Source organism: Orcinus orca, chromosome 8, assembly GCF_937001465.1.
Source record: "Orcinus orca chromosome 8, mOrcOrc1.1, whole genome shotgun sequence".
Lineage (NCBI taxonomy): Eukaryota > Metazoa > Chordata > Mammalia > Artiodactyla > Delphinidae > Orcinus > Orcinus orca.
Genome location: NC_064566.1, coordinates 93,699,268 through 93,714,972, shown reverse-complemented (window position 1 = coordinate 93,714,972; position 15,705 = coordinate 93,699,268). Strand labels below are relative to the sequence as shown.

The window sequence follows — 15,705 nt, the reverse complement described above, 5'->3', positions numbered from 1 at the left end:
TTCCTGTTGCCAATAAATAAAGAGGAAGGGATATAAAGTATCTTTATGGCATCTTTGTACCTGAGAATTTTCTGAAACTAACTGCTCAGTGTTTTAGTTCTTATTATTCAAGTCTTTATTTTTAAAACAAAAATTTTTAATACAGAATAATAAAGCAATAATATAAGCAAACTATAGGAAATTTAAAGAACAACAAAAGATTTTTAAGTACTCAAACTGGAATCTCACCTCCAAAACTTACCATTTTGAACGCATTTTTTTTTCTATGCATGCTTTTTTATAATTATAGTCACTGTATGTACAATTTTACGTGTAGTTTTTATCCTTTATGGTATGTAAATATTTTCCCTATGCTGTTCTATGTAATCATTTTTAATGATTGCATATCAAATAGATATAACATAATTTACATAATTTAACATAATTTACATAATATAACATAATTACATAATTTTAAGCTCTCCCATATTGTTGTAAGAGCACAGAAATTCTTGATAGGGCTGTGGTGTTTACTCCCCGCCTTCCTTTCTTTGACATTATCAGTACAGTTCAAAACTACAGAGTTTATATACTTATCATTTTGAACATGCACTGAATCTGTTCTCTTCTTTGCCTTAAGTTTCTATGTTATTTTTGTTGTTCTTGTTCTCATTTTTTATTCTTGTGGACGTTGCCCTGCTTCTGCGTTTCCCTTTGTACTGCACCAGCATTCTCCAACCTTCGCCTTGTGACGCCGCCGTGTGAGCTTGTGATGCCGTAGTTTATTTTCCTTGTGCCCCCTGGTTAGAACCATCCTGGGCTGACATGAGCTGGGGCCATGCAGCACTTTAGTATTCCTTAGGACGGTAGTTCTGGAAAGCTAAAAGAAAATAGTGGCTGAATACAGAGTGCCTGAGGTGATAAAGACATGTTTAGCCTCTGTCCGTCCACTGGCTTCTTACCACTGGGATTTGAATAATTAAAATGTTATAAGCAGAAAAAAAATATCTTCTAGTTAGGGGAGAGTTAAGATTATTTATCAGAAAGATTTGCCAAGATTAGGTTAACTCTCAGTTACCTACGTGTTGTTCTGTTTTTTACTATCCCATTTTTTTGAGTTTTTTCCCTCCCCTCTCTTCTGGCCGTCCATGTTTTTTGATTCGCTAGTATATCAAGCCTGTTTATCTTAAGTTAGACATACGGAAGGAAAAGAAGGAAAATCTAAGTCTCTTCAGTGTCGTTCTTTGATAGCAGCTCTTGTTCAGTTAGGGGAGACAGTGACAGTATAGACAAAAATTGATTTTTAAACTATGAGTAAGGCATCTTAGTCCATTCGGGCTGCAATAATAAAATACCACAGACTAGGTGGCTCATAAACAACAGAAGTTTACTGCTCACAGTTCCAGGCTGGGAGGTCTAAGCTCAAGGCACCAGCATGACTGCCTTCTGGTGAAGGCCCTCTTCCTGGTTCATAGCTAGAGCCTGCTCAGTGTGTCCACACATGGTGGCAGGGGCTAGAGGTCTCTCTGGAGCCTCCTTTATAAGGCACTAATCCCACTCATGAGGGTTCCACCCTCATGACCTAATCGATTCCCAAAGCTCCCACGTTCTAATACCATCACCTTGGGAATTAGGATTTCAACATGTGAATTTTGGGGGCACATTCAGACCATTACATAATGTATGCCATCTTTGTCTCTTAATATGAGTTACTGAGAAGTAGTTATTTTATTAGTATAACACTAATACTAATATTTTTAATGAAGTGAACTGCTTATCATTTATACCTAATTGCTGTTATATTATGACAGCAATTATATATCATTAAAATATTTACTACTTTTAAATTGTTTTTAACTACAACTCTAAACTCTATCGTTATATATCACATCTTCATAGTTTGCTCTTCTTCAAATAGGATTATTGCTGTTTTCAACAAAAACTTCACTGGGATTCCTGTTCAGCAAGTAACTCCCAGTTCCTACCCTCTTAGCTGTTCTCTAAGGGCAGCTCTGAGTTCTCATACCTTTATCCCTTTTTATTTTTTATTATTAATTTTTTGATGTGGATCATTTTTTAAAATTTATTTATTTTTGGCTGCATTGGGTCTTCGTTGCTGTGCGTGGGCTTTCTCTAGTTGCAGTGAGCGGGGCTACACTTCATTGCAGTGTGCAGGCTTCTTATTGCGGTGGTTTCTCTTGTTGCGGAGCAGGGGCTCTAGGCGTGCAGGCTTCAGTAGTTGTGGCACAGTTATTTCTGTCTAGTATTCCATGACAGAAGTATACCACAAGTTATTTTTCCATTTTATCCATTGATGGATATTTGGATTGCTTTTAGTTTGGAGCTCTTACTAACAATTGCGATGAACATTGCATTCTTAAACGTTAATGTGCATCCTTAAACATTAATGAAGAGTATAAACTGAGGAGTAAAGTTGCTAGGTTGTACTGTATGTCTGTTTTCAGATTTTACTGGGTGATGCTAAACTGGTGTGTCAGTTTGTGTGAGGGTTCCCATTCCTGCATGTCTTCACCAGTGCTGTGTATTCTTTTTAAAATTTGTTGTTGGAGTATAGTTGATTTACAATGCTGTGTTAGTTTCAGGTGTACAGCAAAGTGAATCAACTATACATATACACATATCCACTCCCCTTCAGATTCTTTTCCCATATTGGCCATTACAGAGCACTGAGTAGAGTTCCCTGTGCTATACAGTAGGTCCCTATTAGCTATCCACTTCTGTATAGTAGTGTGTAGTGCTGGGTATTATTACACATTATACTTTTTGTCAGTTTGGTGAGTGTGTAATGGTTATCTCATTGTGGTTTTAGTTTTTTATTTTGTCTTTAATAATGAGATTGAACTCCTTTTCATGTCTTTGGCCTTTTTTGTGAAGTGTCTGCTTAAGTAAGTCTTTTGCCCATTTTTCTACTGGGTTGTCTGTCTTACTGATTTATAGGAGTTTTTGTTTCAATAATGATATGAGTCTTTTGTCTTATTTATTTATTTATTTATTTTTGCGGTACATGGGCCTCTCACTGTTGTGGCCTCTCCCGTTGTGGAGCACAGGCTCCAGACGCCCAGGCTCAGGGGCCATGGCTCACGGGCCCAGCTGCTCCGCGGCATGTGGGATCTTCCTGGACCGGGGCACGAACCCGCGTCCCCTGCATCGGCAGGCGGACTCTCAACCACTGTGCCACCAGGGAAGCCCGAGTCTTTTGTTTTATGGGTTACAAATAACTTCTCTCATTTCGTGATTTCTCATTTCACTCTCTCTTTCAATGAATAGACATTTTAGTATAATTTTGTTATGAGCAAGACAGACTTTATTTTTTAAATTTTATTTATTTATTTTTATACAGCAGGTTCTTATTAGTTATCTGTTTTATACATATTAGTGTATATATGTCAATCCCAATATCCCAATTCTTCCCACCCTCCGCCCTGCTTTCCCCCCCTTGGTGTCTGTACGTTTGTTCTCTATGTCTGTGTCTCTATTTCTGCCTTGCAAATGGGTTCATCTGTACCATTTTTCTAGATTCTACATATATGTGTTAATATACAATATTTGTTTTTCTCTTTCTGACTTACTTCACTCTGTATGACAGTCTCTAGGTCCATCCACGTCTCTAAAAATGACCCAGTTTCGTTCCTTTTTATGGCTGAGTAATATTCCACTGTATATATGTGCCACATCTTATTTATCCATTCGTCTGTCGATGGACATTTAGGTTGCTTCCATGACCTGACTGTCGTAAATAGTGCTGCTATGAACATCGGGGTGCATGTGTCTTTTTGAATTATGGTTTTCTCTGGGTATATGCCCAGTAGTGGGATTGCTGGGTCATATGGTAATTCTGTTTTTAGTTTTTTAAGGAACCTCCATACTGTTCTCCATAGTGGCTGTATCAATTTACATTCCCACCAACAATGCAAGAGGGTTCCCTTTTCTCCACACCCTCTCCAGCATTTGTTGTTTGTAGATTTTCTGATGATGCCCATTCTAACTGGTGTGAGGTGATGCCTCATTGTAGTTTTGATTTGCATTTCTCTAATGATTAGTGATGTTGAGCAGCTTCTCATGTGCTTCCTGGCCCAGACATTTTAGTATAATTTTAATGTAACCGAATTTACCATCTTTTCCTTTATGATTTGTGCCTTTTGTTTCTTGTTTAAGAAATTCTTCCATCCCCTGAGGCTATAAACATAGTCTCCTTTATTGTTTTATAAAAACTTTGTAGTTTTACCTTTTACATTAAGTCTGTGATCCACCTGGAATTAATTTTATGATATGATGTGAGGAAGGTGTCCTATATAATTTTTTCCCATATGGAAAATCAGATGTACCTATGCCATTTACTGAGAAATTCATCCTTTCCTCAGTGATATACAGTGCCTACTCTTCTTTTCAGTGCACTGTTTTTAAAGCAACTTGTAAAGAAGCAGTATGTCTCAAGCCCTGTATGCCTTTGGGAATTACATAAGCAGAACAAAGGGTTGGCAGTCAAGAAGAAGATGAAAAACAGTAGAATATAATAACTAAGGAATTTGGAAGTTGTATAAAAATAGTTATGGGATGTACATTTACCTAAATATAAACATATACCTGATGCTGAAAGCACAGTGTGGATGTGGGCTTTGAGGGCATCCAGGCTGGAATTATAGGCTGGGCCTTGTTCTTAGTAAGTTTTGGGGTTTGTTTAAACTTTAAATTTGAACATGTTACTTAATGACCCTCACTTGCCCAGACGTAAAACAAAAATAACGCTCATCTCAATGAGATAATAAATACATGGTACCAAAACACAGCACTTGACAGAGTGTCCCTTGAAAAATGGCTTTTTATTCCACAGAATTCAAAGTGCTGCACAAATGGGAAAACTGTGGCACTGAGACGAAGCAGGGCAGCCCAGTATACTTGGCTCTCCAGGGTCTGTGCCACTCAGCTGCGTGGCCACATTGCTCGTTTCTAAGTACCCTGAACAAATTTACTCATAGTTCAGAATTATTATTTATTGGTTGTCATCCAACTTAGTAAGAAAGGCCTTATTTTATTCGTAGTGTGACATTCTGGATGATTCATAATGAATCTAGGTTATGTTCTTAGTTCATTCCTATGACTTAGCATTAAGACAGATTAACTAACAAAAATTCTCAGGGGAAATTATACCACTTCTAGTCTCGAGTCATTACATGTGATACAGTTTTCCCTCAGATAAAAGTTGCACAGTACTTGGATGACATTATATGGTTGCTGCAGACCACCTTTTCCTTCTTTGAAATGTTTTTCTCCTCTCTCAGCTTTCTTATTATAATGATATATTTCTCTCTCCCTTTTGCTCCTTTTTCTTTCTATTCCTGCACCTATAGCATAGGAAGTACCTATGGGTGTTTCCTAAGCCTTGATTCCCAGCCATCCTTCTTTCTCCACTTATTCTTTCAAAAAACTTTTATCCGTTCATTACTACAATTCATTTCATCAGAACATCTTCACTTGAATTTCTTCTCACCTTCTTAAACTCAACCCATGACCAAAAAAAAATTTTTTTTTCCCCAAATCAACTACTCTCTACTTTTCACTCCTTTTCATCCCATGTATTATTATCTGTCCTCAAGTACTGTCCAGTCTTTTTTTCAAAATAATTTTTGAGTTGTCTTTCTCATTTTCACTGTTTCTACTTTCTCACGGGCCTTCCACTTCACGTCACACTTAACCTAGTCTTGCTTTCAGGTTAATTTTACTGCATCTGCCCGTACCAGAAGTTCTAACGACTCATCACTGTAAGAGTGGTTCTCAAACCTCTTAGGAAAGAGTTGTTTTATCTGTTTACATTCAGATGTCTAAATTATTTCCAGGAGATCCAGTAGGTCTGAAGTAAGGTTTGTGGATCACTCTAAATACATTGGTGATTCTGATGTATACACAGGGTTGAAAATCAATGGTTGGAAGAGGACAGGGGATGGGATGGGTAGTGCTTATGATTAGATGTAATTATTAAGATAGCAGTTTTCTATTTGGGTGGTGGGTTCAGGGGTGCTCACTGCATAACGAAGAATAAGTAACTACTTCTAAAAGAAAGCATAGGGGTAAATCTTTGTGACTTTGTGTTAGGCAATGATTTCTCATGTATGACACCGAGAGCATAAGTTACAAAAGAAAATCTAGATAAGTTGGACTTCATCAAAATTGAAAACTTTTGTGCATCAAAGCACACTATCAAGAAAGTGAACAGGGCTTCCCTGGTGGCACAGTGGTTGAGAATCTGCCTGCTAATGCAGGGGACACGGGTTCGAGCCCTGGTCCAGGAGGATCCCACATGCCGTGGAGCAACTAGGCCCGTGAGCCACAACTACTGAGCCTGCGCGTCTGGAGCCTGTGCTCCGCAACAAGAGAGGCCGCGATAGTGAGAGGCCCGCGCACCGCGATGAAGAGTGGCCCCCGCTTGCCACAACTAGAGAAAGCCCTCGCACAGAAATGAAGACCCAACACAGCAAAAATAAATTAATAAATTAATAAACTCCTACCCCCAACATCTTCTTAAAAAAAAAAGAAAGTGAACAGATAATCCACGGAATGGGAGAAAATATTTGCAAATCATATCAACGGACTTGTATCCAGGGAATATAAATAACTCTTACAACTCAATAATAAAAAGTTAACCCAATTTAAAAATGGGCAAAAGATTTGAATAGACATTTGTCCAAAGAAGATATACAAATGGCCAATTAGCACATGAAAAAAGATGCTCGACATCATTAGCCATCAGGGAAATGCAAATTAAAACCAATCCCCCACCCAGGATAGCTGTAATTTAAAAAATATAAAAAGATAGTAATAAGTGTTGGGAAGGGGCTTCCCTGGTGGCACAGTGGTTAAGAATCTGCCTGCCAACACAGGGGACACAGATTTGAGCCCTGGTCCAGGAAGATCCCACATGCCTCCGAGCAACTAAGCCCATGCGCCACAGCTACTGAGCCTGTGCTCTAGAGTACGTGCACCACAACTACTGAAGCCCGCAGGCCTAGAGCCTGTGCTCCGCAACAAGAGAAGCCACCACAATGAGAAGCCCGCACACCTCAACGAAGAGTAACCCTCGCTTACCACAACTAAAGAAAGTTCGCGTGCAGCAACAAAGACCCAATGCAGCCAAAAATTAAAAAAAAAAAAAAAGTGTTGGGAAAGATGTGGATAAATTGGAACTCTTGTACATTGTTGATGGGAATGTAAAGTGTTGCAGCCACTTCAGATAACGGTTTGTGCAGTTCCTGAGAAGACCAAACATGGAGTTACCATATGACTCAGCAGTTCCACTACTAGGTATATACCCAAGAGAAATGAAAACATACATCCACAAAAAAACTTATGTGAATGTTCATAGCAACATTATTCATAGTACCAAAAAAAAAAACCTAAATATCCATCAGCTGATGAATGGATACATAAAATGTGGTGTGTCCTTACCATGGAATATTATTCAGCAATTAAAAAAGAATGAACTAGTGATAGATGCTACAATGTGTATGAACCTTGAAAACACTATGCTAATTGAAAGAAGCCAGTCACAAAAGATCACATATTGTATGATTCCTTTTATATGAAATGTCCAGAATAGTCAAATCCATAGAGACAGAAAGTTGATTAGTGATTGTCTAGGGTGGAGGCATTGGTGGGAGAGTTGAGGGGGGAGAAATGGAGAGTGACTGCTCATTGGTACAGGGTTTCTTTTTAGGTTGATGAAAATGTTCTAAAATTGATTGAGGTAATGGTGTACAACTCTATGAATACACTAAAAACCACTGCAAGTACACTTTAAATGGGTGAATTTTATATAATAATAAGGCTATAGAAAAAAAGTCTAAATAAAAGCAGGCCACATGTGGAGCAATGGTGAGAGTGTGCCAGGAACCAAAGATTATAATTAATTCATAATCAAATTCTTTGTATCTGAAATCTAATACAATTTGTAAATTTGGGGAAAATAGAAGAAAAGGAAAGAAAGAAAAGTCCACATGGTGAAATCTAGGGTCCTTGTTCTATCACTTAAAGCTATATTTTGTCTGGCCTGTTGCTACTGTGTAATGTTTTTTTTGCCATATACCTCTGGTGAACCCTACATCATACCCAGGGCAGTTTCTTTATTGTTGCTTCAACTTAGCACACTAGTTCCAAGTGATCTGCCTTTACTCTGCTTTTGCCCAGCCACCACTTAGAAAACCCTTTCCGTATCCCCCTCTGCTTCTCTAGCTCCAATCCACTCAATTTAAGTTGTGCTTTCTTTTTGAGTCCTTCCATAGGAACATCTTTTCTGCCTTTGGTTCTTTCATAGGAACCAACACATTGCTCTACTGATTGGAAGGGTTCCAGAAATACATGTTAAATACATGAGTGAAGATAATGGAGGAACTTGGAGACCATGAAAGAGACATTAGGAATAAGAAGCTTTAGTAAAGACTGAAAGACATTTGGCTAAGCTACTGAGCCCAAATAAGATGAACAAGTCCATTCCAACAAGTGTCATAGCAAGCATGGCAAAATAAACTTTGCTTAAATGTGCAACGCTTTAGGGTTAGGAGTAAGAAACAATACTTGGAATGATTAGAGGAGACCCCATGACAGGTTTACAAGACTAAAGGGTTTTTGCTTTCTGTAATAGGAAATAGGAGCGAGCTGCTGGTGGGGGGTTTCTTGTTGAATCTTACTGAAATCTTGCTGTCGGTCATTGGGTCTAGCTGTTGAGGGCAGCTGTGTGGCTGTAACATGCTCTGGAAGCAGGTGTTTCCCCCGATGTGGCATCTCCAGATGTCAGGCCCTGATCATGTCATTCATTCCTGCACACTCATTTCTCATATAAACACCTAATAGCAATCTAAGCCTATAACCATCGCTGAAGATGGTTTCCTTTAATATTGTTTCCTTTGTAAAGATTTCCTGTTTGGTAGACTAAAAAACAAGCTCGTGCCATTAAGTCTGTGCCTTCTTCTGCCCGACAGAGTAAAATCATAGAAAGGTTACTAATTGTAGATAGAGCATTCATTGTTCAAAATGACAGATTTCCTATGTACTTTAAGATGCTTATTAGGAAGTTTTAAAATCAAGTGGTTTTAATTCATTGCCTGCCCTGTTGCATTCTCCATTCAAAACACAAGCAGAATACTCCATGGCTCTTCTGGACTTTGCTATCCAATCACACCAGTGTCAGAGTCCATTAGTTATTACAGACTCCATCAGCACGTCTTCCTCGCTGTGCAGAGAAGGCTAGTCGTGGGAAAGGACCTGGTGAAGGTCTTTGCCAACCAATTAAAAGATATATCAAGAGCCCTCTTTCTGGATAATTCCCAAAGATACCTGCTCTGCTGAATCTCATTTGTTGGGATTTTTAGCAACCTATCGCCAGTCTCTTAAGAAAAACAGGTTTCAGTGCATGCAGACTTTAACTTATAAATTAAAAGTACTGGGTTTCAAAAGTTGTAGGTTAGTTGGTAGGGCTTTAATTGCAGTTGCATTCATAGTTAACATTTGTTAAGTACCTACTGTGTTTAAATTAAACAGTATGCTAGGTAATGTGAGAGAGTCAGAGATGAAACAGGTATTTTTAAGGAACTAGGGAGAGAGGGGGTAGACCTCTACTAGAGAGAGAGGATATTTTTAAGGAGCTAGAAGAATAGGGTATTTATATATGTAAATACCCAAAATAAAGGAGGAATACAAAGTAATAAGGGAGTGCAGAGATAGTAGGTGGAGGACATTTCTTACAGGAGATTCAGGAAGACTTGGCAGAAGAGGCATTTATTTTGCATTGATGAATGAGAGTATTGGATTTCTCTCCTTGAAGTAGCTATAGTGATTCTGATGATGGCTCTGACCTCTAAGCCCCTTGTGATCATTAAGTTTTTTACAACCTTAGGAGGGCTGGCTGGGAGGTAGAGGCTCTAGTAGCTGGCCAGCTGCCAGTCAGTATGAAAAGGCTCCAGTAGCCAGGAGGTGACAAGAGGATTGGCCCAGGGATTTTATTGCAGTTTTATTGCAGTTTAATTTAGTGACCCTTTCTTGAGCCCCTGCTATGTATGAAAACACTGTGTGGAGACTAAGATAAATAAAACGATATCCCTCCCATGTACTAACTAGTGGAGGGTATAAACACATAATACAACTAAGTATAGCATGAGGCAGAGTTGTAATTGGGCTGTAGAGGTATAAGCAAAGGGCCATGGAAGCAAGAGAGGAGGAAGCCACTGGCATGGTATTTTGTGGTGGGAGTCAGTTAAGGCTTCAAACAGGAAGTAATATTTGACTGGGCCTTGAAAATGAGTGCGCTTTCAAATGTGGCAAGGAAGGGAAAAAGCATGGCACGGAGAGTAAGTAGCATAAGAGAGGCACATAAGCTGTGCATAGTCTAGTGATGCTAGAATGGCTAGGAGTGAGTTGGAAAGGTTGGGTGGAGCTGAGTCCTGAGGACCTTTAAGTGACAATGCTAAGAGAGCTAGACTGTTCTGTAAGCAGAAGGGAGCCACCGAATGTTTTTGAGCAAGCAGGCAGCACGATGTGATTTGTGTCACGTTCACTGTGCTATGAATGGGTGGCTTAGAGGGAAATGAAATAGAGGGTAGTAAGCAAGAGCATCAGTCGAGGTCAGAGATGATAAGAGTGTGAACTGAGGTGGGAGGAATGGAAATGGAAAGAAGGAGATAGGTTCAAGACACACTTACAGGGTAGAAGCAGTAAAAGCTGTACCTCCGGTTTGAAATGGAGATGAGAAGGAGCAAGGAGCGAAGACACCAGTGCTCCTGGTGACGCAGAGGTAGTGCCATGAATGAACGTGGGAACATTGCTTGGAAGAGCAGGTTTGATTTTGGAAAATGGGGAGTTTGAGATGTTTCTTCCCAGGCAAGTACTGGAAGTTCTCGTCAGGAGCTTAAGCATTGTACCAGGGCCAAAGATATAAATTTGGAGAATCATTACCAAACAAATGAGAGTGGAAGCTGTGGGACCAGAAGAGCTGGCCCTGAGAAAATACAGGGCAAGGAGCGATAGTCAAAATCAGCACATGCTTTACTAGAAAACACCTTGTGGAGAAGGTAGGAAGAAGAAAAGCAAATAGCAAAAGGAGGCAGAGTTGTCAACGAGAGTAAAACTAGGAAAGGGAGGAGTGTTTCCGAGAGTAGGGAGGTGCCCAGAGTCTTCAGCTGCTGGGACTATGGGAATGTGGTAGGCCTGGGGGCAGGAGGGAGCTCTAGCCTGTCATACCTGCACGTTGTTCATCTAAATATCTATGTGCATAAAAGTATTTATAAGTCAGCGAGACTCTATCCTTAGCCTGCCATCCTTGTTCATTTTCTGTTGGTATTCCTCCCCAAACCACACCCCTCGTATCTCCCGTCAACTCTTTCTTCAGACAGTGGGAGGGGGAGAAATGAAGGGGGGAAGTTGAAGCACAAAAGGAGTTGAAGTTAAAATATTAAGTGTTTGTGGTTTGTTTGTAAATAAGTTGCATATTCTTTATTTTGAATAAGCCACCTTAATGATAATAAAGTCACTTTGTCTAATTTTTAAGTTCACTATATCTCTAGTGGTCATAAATGTGTTTGTCATAAGAAGTAAAAGTAATCTGAAAATCCTGGGTCCAGGTGAGTAGACTTAACATGTACTTACTGATTCTGACGTGGTCTTAATATCAGTCATTATCCAATTTTATTTTTGTTCGTAAATAAATACCACTCACCTCACTCAGTCCAGATTTATGAAGGAAACGGTGCTGGTTTTGCTGACATAAACCAATCATATTTACTTTTAGTTAACCATGTGTCTTTTGCATTCCAGCCCATCTGTATTTCTATTTCACTATTACTTTAAATTTAAACAGCTGGTTATATAATTTCTAAAGGTTCTCTTTTTGTGTTTGATATTCAGACTTCAGGATCCAGAACCTTTATTCTATTGACTAGAAACTAGTATTCACTGGGTAAAGGTAACATGAGTTATATCCATTTGTCTTTCTAGATTTTGGCTTCAGTAACCTCTTCACTCCTGGGCAGCTGCTAAAGACCTGGTGTGGCAGCCCTCCCTATGCTGCACCTGAACTCTTTGAAGGAAAGGAATATGATGGGCCCAAAGTGGACATCTGGGTATGTGACTGCCTTCCCTTATACCCCATAGCATTAGTTACCCTTGACTGATGACAGCTGTCCTCATCCTGGACAACACGTAGTACTGCACTAGAACTGATCACCTGTTCTTCGAATTCCCAATTCTTGGTGCAGTCTGTTCTTCAACCTTTGTCTTATGGACTGAGCCACGGAGTTCAACCTCCCCCTTTGCATCTGCAAAAAAAAAAAAACCCTAGGGCAAGCTTGGATGGGTACCCTTGCCAAGAACAGAAATTCTTTCTGTTGTTGCCACTTGCGTTCTCCCTAGGATGAGTAATGAGAGAAATTCTAGTTATGTTCCCAAAAAGTAATGTCTGGAAGCAAAGAAGAATGCTGACTATTCTAAAGATGATTGGCCTTGACAATGCCCCATATTATTTCTCATAAAAAAAGAAGAAAAAGTTTGTTCCATTATCTCGTGCATGACTCACCATTATCTTCATACAGATACTATAATGGCCTTTTTTGTTTCCTCTGATGTGATTAATTGTATGTACTCTCTGTTTGGGATGCAGAGCCTCGGAGTCGTCCTCTATGTGCTTGTGTGTGGTGCCCTGCCATTTGATGGGAGCACACTGCAGAATCTGCGGGCCCGGGTGTTGAGTGGAAAGTTCCGCATCCCATTTTTTATGTCCACAGGTAAGGGAGTTGCCATCACACAGCTATGACTGGGTTCATGGAACATTAGACATGCTAAGTTATCCCAGGAATTGAGTGACAGAGTATAAATTACCCATTTAACCGCCTTTTTTGGCTCCAGTTTGCTGAATTGACACCTCCAGAGGCAAGGTTCTATAGGAACAGAGCATCTAGGCTTTGGCATCAGATAACCCTCCTGAGTTTGGCTCTGGGCTCTACATTGGACTACCAGTGTGGTGTGGCAGACCACTGCGTCTTTCTGAGCTTCAGTTTCCTCATCAATAAATGGCTGACAGTTTTGTGAGGGCTACAACTATGAGAACTAAATTAAATAATGTGTGTAAAGTTAATAGGTACATTGCATAGTAGCAGTAGTCGTAGTAGTTTCACCCCTGTCTTCACCTCATCTCTCACCCTTTTTCAGGATGATATTTCTATTTACTGGGGCCCCATTGAGATGTGGTAATAAATGCCAAGGATAAAGCAGGCTTTGCATCTTAATCTTGCTGCTACTACATTTCCTGCCTCTATGACATTTATCCCCCAGACTCAAAAAGTACTTTTTAAATGAGTGGGCAATAGGGTAAGTAGCTCTTAGAAGAATTTAACACTGAAGACAGACACCAGACACCCAGAATCTACAGTGTTTCATCACCATCTATGTGCACTTAAGAACATTCTGGAGACAATGCTGTAAGCAATCTATTTAGTTTTGCTTAATCATGATTTCACTTTAAGGAACAACATACAGAGTGTATGTCCGCTGGGTTGGCAACACACTATAAGCACGTGGGAATGACGTTTTAGAATAAATGAGAATTGCATCTAGAATAAATTTCAGAAATTTTATTTCTAAAATGCATTTTAGAAAAAAGCTGTGAGAAAAATAAAATAGAGAAGGGGTGTTAGGGATGGTGGGTGGGTGGTTATTTGGAAAGGTATGTCAGGGAACCCCTTCACTGAGAAGTCAACATTTCAATGAAGGCTTGAAGAAGGCGAGGGCGTGAGCCGTGCAGTCTGAGGAAGAGCTTTCCAGGCTGAGGGGACGGCAGGTAGAAAGGCCCCAGTGAGGGAGCATGACTGGGTGTCTAAGGAACAGGATGGACGCCTCTGTGCTGGAAAGGAATGAGTGAGGGGACAGGAGAGATGCCATCAGAGAGGCAACAGAGAGCTCACTTTGAGGGCTTAGTCAGCGTTAAAGCCTCTTTCACTCTGAGTGAAATGCAAAGGATCAGAGGATTTTAACGGAGGAATGATATTATCTGACTTTTCGGTTTCTTCTAACTTTTATTATGAATATTTTCAAACATGCAAAAATATCTAAAGAACTTTACGGTGACTTTTGTGTTTTAAAAAAATCACTTTGGCAGCTCTGTTGGTTGAAAGGTTCAAGGGCTGAAGGAGGGAGACCAGTTAGTAGGAGACTTTTATCCACGTGAGAGATATTGGTGGCTAGTTCCCAGACTGGGGTGTAGAGGTGGGGATGGTAAGAAGTCGTCAGATTCAAGAGATAATACAGGGGCTTCCCTGGCGGTCCAGTGAGTAAGACTCCACGCTCCCAATGCAGGGGACCCAGGTTCGATCCCTGGTCGGGGAACTAGATCCCGCATGCCGCAACTAAGAGTTCGCATGCTGCAGTGAAGATCCATCATGCCACAATTGAGACCTGGTGCAGCCTAAACAAATAAATGAATACATAAATATTTTTTAAAAAAGAGAGAGATAGGGCTTCCCTGGTGGCGCAGTGGTTGAGAGTCCGCCTGCCGATGCAGGGGACACGGGTTCGTGCCCCGGTCCGGGAAGATCCCACATGCCGCGGAGCGGCTGGGCCCGTGAGCCATGGCCGCTGAGCCTGCGCGTCTGGAGCCTGTGCTCTGCAACAGGAGAGGCCACAACAGTGAGAGGCCCGCGTAATGCAAAAAAAAAAAAAAAAAAAAGAGAGAGATAGTATGTACTGTGTGGCAGGCTCTGTTTCAAGCATTTTGCAAACATTAACTCATTTAATTACTTTAACAACCCTGTAAGATACATGGGAGTATTACCCCCATTTTATAGGTGATAAAACTGAAGCCAGGAGATGTTTAGCAATTTTCCCAAGATAACACAGCTACTAAGTGACTAAACTAGAATTTGAGCCTAGGCAGTCTGGCTCCAACAACATATATGTGGGATTTGATGTGAGAGAAAAAGTAATTATTAATAATCCAGGGGTTTTGGCTTGAGCAACTGGAAGGATGGATTTATTGCTAACAGAGATGGGAATGGAGAGATATTTTATATGTGTTAGTTTGAGATGCCCATTAGACATCTAAGTTGAGATATTGTATAGGCAGTTGAATATAGGACTGTACCTTAGTTGGGAGTGGTGGGCTAGTGATACACATTTGGGAATGATCAGTATGTAGGTAATACAGTATTTTAAGCTCTGAGGTAAGGTCACTTTTTAGGCCATGATTGCAGAGAAGAGAAGAGGTCTAAGGATTAATCTCTGGGACACACTAATATTCAGAGATCAGGAACGTGAAGAGGGATCCACATAGGAATTGCTAGTAAGGTAAGCCAGAGAGTCCTCTGTTCTAGAAAACAAGTGAAGAGAATGTTTCAAGGAGGAGGGAATGAGGAACTGTGGGGGGTGCTGCTGATACGTCAGATGACTGAGAACTTGTTGGAGGACGGAGGGAACAGAAAGCACCCATTGAACTGAGAAGGCATCTTGAGACCAAAAAACAAGGTAGGCAGCTCCAGGTGATCAATGGGTCAGTTTATTATAGGGTAACTTACTCACAGAATAAGTAGGATCAGGCGGACAACCATCCAGGAACACTCACAATGGTACCGTGCACTGCCAAGGGGACAATTTTATCGTTAACCTAAGGGGCGTGGGTATGTGCTTGGAAACAGTAAGTGCATTCCTAAGTCAATATTTATTAATGGGTAGCTAGGC

General features: G+C 40.3%; 1 protein-coding gene across 6 annotated transcripts in view; it reads left to right on the top strand.

Annotated features, from left to right (window-relative positions):
• SIK3 (SIK family kinase 3) overlaps positions 1–15,705 on the top strand; it is a 247,015-nt gene that overhangs the window by 183,372 nt on the left and 47,938 nt on the right. For all 6 annotated transcript variants that reach the window (XR_007479035.1, XR_007479036.1, XM_033434545.2 and 3 more), the window contains exons 5-6: positions 11,977–12,101; positions 12,638–12,761. Coding sequence is in view for 4 of the 6 variants with exons in the window: in XM_033434545.2 (XP_033290436.1) it covers positions 11,977–12,101; positions 12,638–12,761 (249 nt within the window). In the remaining 2 variants the exon portion in view is untranslated. The remainder of the gene's footprint in view (positions 1–11,976; positions 12,102–12,637; positions 12,762–15,705) is intronic.